The following is an 11,029-nucleotide window of genomic DNA, read 5'->3' on the forward strand; positions in this document are numbered from 1 at the left end:
CTTAAGTGCGTCTTATATACCGAATTTTATGGTAAGTTGTACTTCAGATGGAATTTATTTCTCTTCATTAATTTGGCTGTTGTTACTTTTCAAATAAATTTATAGTTTTTTTTTTAAAGATTATTTTTTTGGCCTTTGGCTTTATTTATAGGACAGCTGAAGATAGACAGAAAATGTTCGGAGTAGAGAGTGGGGGATGACATGCACCAAATGATCAACAGACCGGGAGTCGAACCTGCGATCAGTGCGAGGAGGACTGTAGCCTCTGTACATGGGGTGCCTGCTCTACCGACTGAGCTAAACAGCGCCCCTTCAAATAAATATTTTACCTACAAAACGTATGAGCATTGAAGATCGATCACTGTAAGATTGATCAAGGACAACATTAAAGTACCTTATTCATGTCTGCTTTTTATACTTTCACTTTTTGTACTTTTTAAGTGTTGATTTTCTTGCGAATACTTCTGTACTTTACTTTAACTTTAATGCAAGTATTCTACTTTTAATGTAGTATTTTTTCTTGTAGAAGTTCTGGGCATGATGTATGTCTGTACAAAGTTCCATTGCAACTGTCATGTAGCAGTCCAGAAATTACAGTTGAGATTAAAGTGGTGGAGTGACTAATAAAAAGGGATGCACGATATTATCGGCACGTTATCGGTATCGGCCAATATTGGCTTAAAAATGAACTATCGGATATCAGCCAACACGCCGATATCTGCCTATATAATTAACCGATAAAATAATGGGCCGCTGCATACTTGATTAAATGCCCGACCTCGGCGCAATGTCCCCGGCGCGAAGAAGACCTGCGCAGCGAGATGACGTCACGTGTGTCTACCTGCAGCATGAGAGAGTTAGAAGCCAAAATGTCCGTGGTGTGGAAGTTTTTCAAAGTGTCCGAAATAGAAAGCAGAACTGCTATTTGCAATGACTGCTCAGCTTCGGTGATGCGAGGAGGAGCCAAGGCAAAGTCTTTCAACACTACAAACTTGATTAACCATCTCAAGAGCCGTCACCCCGACCGTTGTAACAAATGTGATAAGAGTATCACCATTATACTGTACGCTAATTTCAATACAGAAGAGAGTTGATGATCTCTGCAATTTGGTGTGCGGGAAAAAAATATCGGTAATCGGCTAAATGAGTTGTAAAATATCGGCATATTGGATATCGGCAAAAAATCCAATATCGTGCATCCCTACTAATAAACCAACATTTCAATCACACTGCTTGTGTGGATATAAGAGACTGAATATTTAAACTCTGAGGGGGCAAGAGGTGGAGACAAAGCAAACACAACAACTACATTATCAAAGTATCATCAACATTTTAAAGGTACTCTGTGATGTTGATGCAGCAGCTTTCTGTAAATACTGTGACATTGTTTGTTCTTGGTTTGGACGGCCTTTAACACTGGGATAGAGTGGTTTGCATTTACAAGATACCTTTATTGCTCCTCATGCTCTTGTGTTTACATACACCTCCTTCTACATATGCTAGTAGAGGTTGAGGTACCGGGAACAGCCCACGAAAGCACTGCTCAATAGTGCCTCTAGTGGTCAAAAACACCAAAGGGTGCCTTTAAATCCTCAGCTGATATCTTTACTTTATTCAACTGACTATTCTGCATTTTTTTACTGAAACATAATTAGGATGGTTGTATCAGTGATTAACGCAAAAGACAAGAATAGATATCAGTGTAACAGATGGAGGTAATGGGGATCAGCTCTCACTTGCACCGCAGAGAAAACACACGCTTAATGTTGCAACACTGTATTTCTCTGCAAGTTATTATCACCTTTAGACAAGATGAATCAGGATGATTCCTCAAATAGTGTTTGTTCCCCGGTGGTTGCACTTTCACACAATTAACAATTTCCCCGTGGGAGGCTTGTGTGGGTGTTAAACTGGTCGGACCATGCTCTGAGAGCTTACGATCAGATACAAAACAAACCAATGTTTTAATTTATCTTCTACATCTACATGATTGTTTTCGCTTTTTAAAATTGCTTCTTTTCGGCGTTCAAAGAGGAGTCACGCCTGCTTCCTGAGTTTTATAACAAAAGCATCAAAACCACAAAACCAGACCTTGATATTCAGAACGAGAGAGCGAGAGAATGCATCACAGGTTAAAGGTGAACTTTTATGAATGTAAAGTAGTTCTTTTATCTGTTTACAAAGAAAGAATACATTTTGTATTATAAAACCAGAAATATCTCTATAAAACCTGCGACTGTAAGGAGGCACATTTTCTCTCAAGTCCATCCACAGATTACAGGAATAATGGAACTATCTTTTGGACATATATTAAGTTATAAAAACACAGTAATGACATTTGATGGATTTTCCACAAAACCTCATCTCGTAACTTCTCTGAAGTAACACATTTGTCGGGATTAAAGGAGGGAGGAAGAGGAGTAACAACATAATAATACAACAAAACACTCTCCTCCCTCCTCTTAGTTCAAGTCTCAGCTCACACAGATTCATCCCTCCGTCCTTCACGCGTTGTCTCCGTCTCTGGGTTTAAGCGACGAACATCCAGAACACCCACTGAGTCCCTTCTCCTTCGTGTTGTACTCGAATCGAGGCAGAACCAGAACGGTGCCTTCAGGTTCGGTTCTGGCTGCGGTGGAAGCTGATGCGTCATTCAGGGCTCTCTCCTCCTCCGCAGACATGATGTTCTTCACCAGGCAGGTGATGGCGGCGTCGATGTTGGTGTTGTCCTGGAGAGAGAGGACGGAGGTCGATGGTTAGCAAAGGAGGGAGGAAGGAAGGGGTCGACTCTTGAGCAACTTTCCCACTGGTCAAAAAACCTGCTAACACCCGGCTTTTTTGCTTAGTGGGAAAGGCTACAATCGGCATTCAGACTCGGGTCAGATGACTCTGCAGCATACCCGGGTAACTATCTCTGATTGGCAATGATGGGAACACAAAACCCGGGTCAGCAAGCTAATCTCCGCCCCCTTTCCGACACGATGCTGCCGCCCGTCTCCATCCAAGCAGCGCTCGAACACCATTCCAAATTTGTCGACGGTGAGTTTGACACACAGACTGAATTAGTAATAGATATAATAACCACCGTAACATCTTCACCGGACTCCATGCTGCTTACAAAAGAGTACAATGTAAGCTCTTTGAGCATACTATTGTCTACTAACCCTGTTTCCAGCACGTTTGAGACGTCAGACGGTGACGCAGCAGAAAAGAGACCAAAAGGAGTATACTTCACTGGCAATGCGAAAAGAGAGCATTTATTAGCGGGCCTGAAAAACCTGCATCAATGTGCTAATTTAGGTGGGAAAGGGGTATTAGCTAGCTTACTTTGAAAATGGCTGTTTCAGGACATGTTTACAACAGACATTGAACTGAAGGATGCTAAAATGCTCAGTGGAACTGACAGAGTTTGTCATATTAAACATAATTACTTTTCCCATGTAATTATAAAGTGGTGTACCTTTTAATGAAAACCTGTATTCAATAGATACCTACACTGGCGGGGGAGGGGACGTGAATCAATCAGGTTTATCTTTGTTACTTGTTCATTGTAAATGTTTGTAGAAAGAGGATTCAGAAGTGATCAGAGTTAACAAAAGGGAAATGAAAGCAGGGTCGAGAGGCTAAGGATTCAGTATAAAGGTTCATTGTGCTCTACAAAAGCTTCTAACACGAACCTTCAGATTCAATCTACTGAATAACTAGATAAAAGCAAATCACATCAACCAAACAGAGCAGATGTGCAACAATACAACCCTTGTGCTCCAATCCTTTTATCTTGTCCTGAGTTCTCGGTTACAGATAAATATGCAGTTTACTGTTGCTAATTTTAGCTGCTGAGTAAACATAGAAATGTCTGTGAAGGTTCTCAGTCTTCCAGGTCGTGGAAAGCTTAATCCAAAAAGCAGCTGGACTTGGTTGAAGTTCTCCTCTCATCCAAAAGGCTTCTTTAGTTCTGTGAAGCTAGAAATGTTAGCGATAGGTTTTAAGTTTGAATACGTCAATACCAACATTAAATTCAGTCATACATGATCCTGTGTGTGCCGGAGCTTTTGGTATTCTTGAATACGTCAAGACCAAGAAATATTTGTAATTGACACATATTTGTTCTTCTTAACGACATACTTTACTGTGCCCCTAAACTCTGAGGGGGAGAGTGTTCTGCTTTTATTCAAGTGTGAATGTGCTACTTCCTGTGTGAAGAACAAACCTGCCAGCACTCGAAACAATACAGGTCGACAGAACGATAAAGTGTTGTGGTTTTGGAGTGTTTACTATTGCAGCTTTAAAAGCAGAGGCTGAGAAAAGCTGACATGGAGATACTGTAGAGAGAGAAAATGTGGGTCAATAAAGACAGAAACAGAAACTAATTGAAGTAGAAGACAGAGCGCCGACGAGACAAAGTATGCAATGACATTTTTTAACAGAGGCTAAAGACAAAGACAAGAGCGAGTTCATAGAGAGTGCTTTGAGGACAGTCGAGTCTCACCTTTGCAGAGGTTTCGTACCAGCCGACGAATCCGTACTCTCTGGAGAAGCTCTCCAGTTTGGGCAGCTTCGGGCACAAACCGTGACGCCGCTGGTCGCACTTGTTGGCCAATAGGACGGCTGGAACTGTCCTCCCATTGCTGAGGGCGACCTAACAGAACCAGGAAGTAAATCAATACAATGAGTCTTCACATGTATTTGGTAGTGCATGTGTTTGTGGAATCTTTACATGAAGGTTTTATACGAAAAATATAACTTGTAAGGGGAAAATATCCGAACAATACATCCAACACAAGCTTGGTTTACTTTCTTTGGGTGTAACGCTTGGGAAACTGAGTTGTTAAAAGAATTGTCACCATAAGTTTTTAACTGAAAATATTGGTGACAAATTGAGGATTGCTGTTTCTCCTTCATCATGTTTACCTTCGAGTCCAGGTCTCCTTTCCACTTGAGGACGGCCTGAAACGTGGACTGTCGGGTCATGTCGAAGACGACGAGGGCTCCCACCGCCTCTCTGTAGTAAACACGGGTCATGTTGCCGTAGCGTTCCTGCCCTTTTGAAGAAAAAGGAAACATGAAATAATCAATACTTTTTAAAATAAGAATGTTATTTTTGCAGGGTTTAATTTACCATTAAGGGGTTCCAAAGACTTGTTAAAAAGTGACATGCCATCACTTTGTGTCTCTGGTGCAACAGCAGAGCCTGAGATCTGAGACTTCATTTAACCTGATTAGAAACCTGAGACTACTCAGAGCTAAACTTGATTACAGACCAACTTGAAATAGAGACAAATGAGACTTCTTCTAAGACCTGCCCTTGAAAACAGTTGAAACAAACACCATTTTAATTCCCAATGGTATCATTCTTTAACGGGTTAACCGTTTATTTCTCTGAATGTAGGGCAACTGGGAATTACCATCATTACCAAATAATTAGCTGATTATTTCCTCAATGAAACAAATACTTTTAGCCTAAAAAGAGATTAGTGGAAAATGCCTGATATAAATTCCTGTAACTAAAGTGAAGTTTTCAAATAGCGTGTTTAATTTGACCGAAAATCCAACCCAACTTTGACTCAAAAAAGCTGCATATTTTTCAGATTTCAGAGGCTGGATAAAGCATCTTTTTGGTATTTTAAACAACCTACTACCTTCCTGTCGATTAACTAATTGATTAATTGACAAAATGTTGCAACTCCAATATCTGCGTCTTGCTCAAAGAGGGCAGAATCTGATTCAAACTAAAAGTTTGTCTGAGTGCATGCAGAAGAATGTTGCTGCACACAAGTACGTGACCATGTGTGTAACTGAATACATGAATAGGTCTCTATCCTGGACGCTAACTTCCTCCACATGATCCTAATATAGTGGTGAATCAGCAAATGAGGATCTGATAAACACACACAGTGTGCACATGACCTAAGCAGCAAGACAACAGCTTATACACATACAAGCAGTCTGACAGTCGGCAACATAACAATCCTGCAGATATTCAGTCAGTGCGAACACCTGGGAACGTTTAACATTCAGGTTTAGCTACAGGAATCAGTGTGAAATATATAAAGTCAATTTCTATGCCATGGTTCTACAACATCTCAAATTGCTTAACAGGTACTGGTAACTCCACAAAGAAAAACAACACAACATGTCTACAATCAATCTTTTAATTGCGGTTTTGCTAACTTCCTGTTTGATGCCATCAAACAGGAAGTTACCTTGACTCAAAGTCTCAACATATTCCAATGGAAGTTTTGCATGTACTTGTGTTTGGGGTTTCATATCCTACTTGATAAGATAAAAACAGCTTGCAGCTTGTAAAGAATTAAAGTATAGCCAAATACTTTATACGCACTATATATGCACTTTCTACTAGTCCTATAGCTGAAACATACGTTCAGTAACAGTGAAAGAATGGTTTTATTAAAGAACTAGTTCAACGTTTTGAAAAATATGCTTGTTTGCTTTCTCGCAAACGCTTAAAGGAGTTGATCTTAATCACCCTCTATGGGGTAAACATCAAGCTAACGCCAAGACACTGTTAGCTTAAAAGTGCGTGAGCCAGCTAGCAAGCACAGACTGTAAACCGTGGTAGTTACCTAGCTTTGCTCTGTCCTAAAGTAACAAGTAAAGTTTAAAAATGATAAGTTGTGACTTAAGAGGTGGTTATATTTGTTTTCCTCTGCTTTTACGCTCTTTACATTAGCTAAGCTAGCTGTGCCCTGGCTGTAGCTTACATACAGCACAGATATGAGAGTGGTATCACTCTTGTCTTTCATCAAGCACATTTCCAAAGACGTAAATTCTTTAAAACATCTCTTATTGGACTAGTTGAGTGTGTATATAGTTAAGAAAGGGTCTAAAAGTTTGATATTATCTTTAAATATCTACCAATGCAAAACCTACATTGGAAATTTGCTAAATTAGCCTTGAAGCTAACATTTGGTCAGTCTACAAACAATGTCATAACTTTGCCAGTGTTTTAAACAGCACCTTAAACAGACCTTTCCTTTTAAACTAATTTAATCATGATAAAGCAGCTACTAAAAGAATAGAGAGAGTTTCAGTATTTATTACTCTCCTGGGACCTTGTAGTAGCTACTGTAAGAAGGGTCAGTCAGTAAACAAAAGGGCCTAGGCTTGACTTCGTCCAGACAAGCTTTCACCCAGTCACAAAACAATGATGCAATTACCAATTTGATGCACTGATAATGATTATCTGCTAATCGGGGTGTTAGAAAACCATTGACCCAGTTTAATGAAGCGACTCCACTGTGAAGTCATCACTGGTCTAAAGTCCGTCTGACTTGCAGCCTCAGACAAATGTCTACATTTAAATAACGGCTCTTATCATATTGCATAACACCCAAATGCTCAGCAGGAGAAGATAAACTACAGCGCATCTGGACAAGTTAGAAACGAGGGAGAAAAGTGTTGCCAAAAGAACATCAAATTACGTTCAATCAGGGAGGCATGATGGGTAATATAAGCAGCTTTTCTTGGTAAAGTAAGGGGAAGCACTGAAGTGTAACTTGCAGAAACGAAGGTTAACCACATTTTCTAGGCGGTCAACACTCTATTCATGCATCATCATCGTTGGATGCGTCAGCATGATTCTGCCAACTGTACTTGGTAAGTCTAATGTTTGTCCTCAATTTACTACCAGGTTACACAACTTCAGCTAAGGGCCACTTTGTCAAACAATTAGCCAATTAGATCTTAGATGTGTTTAAGTGTTTGAGTCAAAACCCAACTCAAAAATACCAAACATCTTTACAGACTTTCACAGGTCTGTAATATTCTAAATATAGTATGTATGAGTCTGTCGGAGGTCAGCTCGACATTTAGGACAAAATCCATAAAATCAATTTCATTTACAAACTTAATGAATATCAGACTCTTATAAAAATACATCTGACTTTCTTAACTTAACTAAGCCGTTGACACTCCTTCTTTAAAACCTGAATCTCAAGATGAAACAACTGGAAAAGAATTGATTAGTCGCAATCGATCAATCCTTTCAAGCATTTTTCAAGGAAAATAGCCTGAAATGCAACTGTTCCTTGTTGTACTTTGTCACAAATCACCAGACAATATATATATCTTTGGGTTTCGGTTTGTGTTGAATAAAAAAAAGACAATTGAGGATGTCAATGTGTGCTCTGGGAAGCTGTGAAAATCGATTTTTCCACCATCTTTATAGACTAGAGATTAATTGATCTTTAACGTATGTACAAAAACGAGTACTAGATTGTAAAAATACGCTACTAAAAGTTAAAAGTATTATTGACAAGATCATGTTAAGAATATAAAGTAGAAAACTCATTCTGCTGTAAAATGGTCACTGCTGGATTCTTATCACTGCTTCTATAGTGTGTATGTCGTACTTTATTGCTGTGGATGTTTGGGATTATTTGAAGTACTTTATATACCCTGTGGTAGTTTAATCTACAGCAATGCATCCTCTTCTATAAGACCGTTGCTGTCCTGCAAGAGCTACGTATCTGTCTGTGGTCCACTTTCCATGCAGTCAGGAACAGGAACAGCTCTGTTCAGCTTTGTGAGTTTGCATTTTCCAGCTAATGCAAGAAGGGTTTAAGCAGTTTATTTAGCATACGAAGGAGAATTTACTCAACCCACAGAGGAACATTTCACTCTTCAGCTAATCAGAAACATTCAAATTCGGTTTCACTGAACTGGACGGTTATGGAAATTGTAATCTGAACAGTAACTAAAAGCGTCAGACAAAAATAGTGTATTAAAATGTACAATATTTACTTCTGAGATGTAGATTGGAAGTAAGTTGCATAAAGTGGAATAACTCTAGAAAAAGTACCACAAAAGATCTTAATTCAGGAATGTTTGAGACAAAATAAATGACTTTGCATGTTCAAACACAACTTTATAATTGTTACATTTTAAGCTATGGTGTCTGATTTCTTGCATTGCGTAAACTTAACCTTAATTTGCAAACTAAAAGCCAGCCTGATTATTGAGAAATACCCATATTTATGCTATATTACACTATTTATAACACCGGGAGCTCCCTGCCTCTTATTTGACTGTGCACTAACCTACTGTGTAAATAAAGGCGATTCTTCAGGTGTTCTTCTGACTCTATCTGAGGACAGAACAGCTCATCTCCAAACACACAAACAAACTCTTTCTTTCACCTACCAGCGATGTCCCACAGCTGCAGCCGGACCACCGTCTTGTGGTCCCAGTTGAGCACCTTGAGAGCGAAGTCCACCCCGATGGTAGCGCGGTAATGCTGGGAGAAGACCTGGTGCACGTAGCGCTTTATGACAGACGTTTTACCGACTCCGAGGTCGCCGATCACCAGAACCTTGAGCAGGCGCTCGTGCTGCATCATTACTGCTCCGGATGAGAGCGTGCACAGAACAGTGAGGTTTCCAATTATGGGTTCCGCATGAGGAAGAGTTGCAAAACACGGAGGGTTTGGCCAGTGACAGTCAACGAGGCAAAAAGCTAATATTCGACACTTTACTTTAAAAAACGCTCAAAAAGAACTCTTTAAAAGTTATTCTTCAAGACAAGTAAGATTAAAAGGTAGATTTCACAAGAATATAAAAGATATAACGCGCACTATGACCCCATGTTAACACAATAAAGGCTATTTAAAAGGTAAATATTTGAGTATCATATTCAAATACAGCCATAAAAGTCGCTGCAGATACAAAACCCGCCGTCGCAGACGTTTAAAAAAGGAAGAAGTTGCTGCATTTAAAACGCTGTCGTGGCCAATTCAAAGAAGAAAAAGAGAGAAAAAAAACTTTGGTGTTGTTATCTGTTTAGCCTGCGGTTTGTGTGCACATCTTCTCCTGCCGCCTGGTCCGCTGCCAGCTCTTAAGAGAGAAGAAGCTGCGCCGTGTGTGTGCGTTGAGCCTGTCAGCAGTTTGTGCACGAGCCGTCAGGACGACCACGCCCCCCCAAGACTGTGTGTGTGTGTGTGTGTTATTCTGATTTAGCCTACTTCTGAGGACACTTATCAAACTATATATGCTAATTGGGGACGGCCGGTCCAATCGGGGACAAAAGCTATGTCCCCAATTCACCAGAGTCACATGGCGGCCATGGCTCATAAGGTGTTATATTATTGAAGCCTACTACTGTGGTCAAAGCTGTAAGTCGGTTATATTTATAGTATTAGTATCATATTACTGCAGTATTAGTTTTACTCATCTTGTGCAATATTACTTTTTATTACTATCCTGTACAATAATGTTTAATATAATGCATTATATCTTTACATTCATCTTTTGGTGCAAAGTATGTTTTTTTCAATCGCTGCTAATATTGTCAATGTAATTGCCATCACTACTTTCTACTCAGCTTACTTTTGCAAAAACGTATTGTTCTATTGTCTTACTTATAAACTTATAAACACTTAATAGTTTATATTTGAGATGTTATTTTTGTGTCACTGTTATTTTGAACGGTAATTTTGGAGCAATCTGGCAATGGCATTTCCTTCAGGATGAATAAAGTTCTATCTTGTCTGATTTTATTCTGTATGTTGTTTTTTATACCAGCATTCAGTTGTAATTTTCTGTATATACTGTGGGTGTCGCTGTGCCACTGCAGCTCAGGTATAAAGGTGGGATGTTCTTTGTCAGTTGTTTGATCCAAGAAAGGCAAAAGGGTTTTGAAGATTGATAAGATTAGCTCACTGTAGTTTGTGTGTTTTGTTTCTGTGATGTACACTGGACTGGACTTTATTTACATTCAGACAAGTGAATAAACTGATTTCGCCCCATTCAGTAAAGCTGTTGTGTTATAACAGCACAATATCTGGTAACGTATTACAGCAAGCCTGGTCACTCCTGGGTTAGGCAAAAAAATAAGCAAAAGTGAAAAAGTATGAGCAAAGTTATGCACATATTCCGATTTCTCAGATGGATCTGATGTCTGTTGTTCTCATGGTTGGGGTTTCTAGTTTCTTCAGTGTTATTTTTTCTGTGTCCCTGCAATTAAGTGTCTGATTATGTTAAAAAAAACAGTACAAAATAAAAAAAAATCAATC

General features: G+C 39.4%; 1 protein-coding gene across 1 annotated transcript; it reads right to left on the reverse strand.

Annotated features, from left to right (window-relative positions):
• Nucleotides 1-2,132: 2,132 nt before the first annotated feature.
• On the reverse strand, nt 2,133-9,829 carry LOC138600422 (ras-related protein Rab-38). Its single transcript, XM_069671845.1, has 4 exons — nt 9,163-9,829; nt 4,912-5,042; nt 4,490-4,639; nt 2,133-2,729 (listed from the first exon to the last, which is right to left on the reverse strand). Exons 1-4 carry the CDS (start codon nt 9,356-9,358, stop codon nt 2,505-2,507), a joined length of 702 nt encoding a protein of 233 aa, XP_069527946.1. The 5' UTR covers nt 9,359-9,829; the 3' UTR covers nt 2,133-2,504.
• Nucleotides 9,830-11,029: the final 1,200 nt, after the last annotated feature.

The sequence above is a fragment of the Semicossyphus pulcher genome, unplaced genomic scaffold (assembly GCF_022749685.1).
Source record: "Semicossyphus pulcher isolate SPU_LCO1_2020_fin unplaced genomic scaffold, fSemPul1.0.p SCAF_21, whole genome shotgun sequence".
Lineage (NCBI taxonomy): Eukaryota > Metazoa > Chordata > Actinopteri > Labriformes > Labridae > Semicossyphus > Semicossyphus pulcher.

Coding starts and splice junctions, on each gene's coding strand:
- LOC138600422 (XM_069671845.1), bottom strand. CDS start 9,358: ATGATGCAGCACGAGCGCCTGCTCAAGGTTCTGGTGATCGGCGACCTC. Junction 5,043..9,162: donor GCAGCTGTGGGACATCGCTG/GTAGGTGAAAGA, acceptor TTTCTTCAAAAG/GGCAGGAACGCTACGGCAAC. Junction 2,730..4,489: donor GGTACGAAACCTCTGCAAAG/GTGAGACTCGAC, acceptor CTCTCTCTCCAG/GACAACACCAACATCGACGC.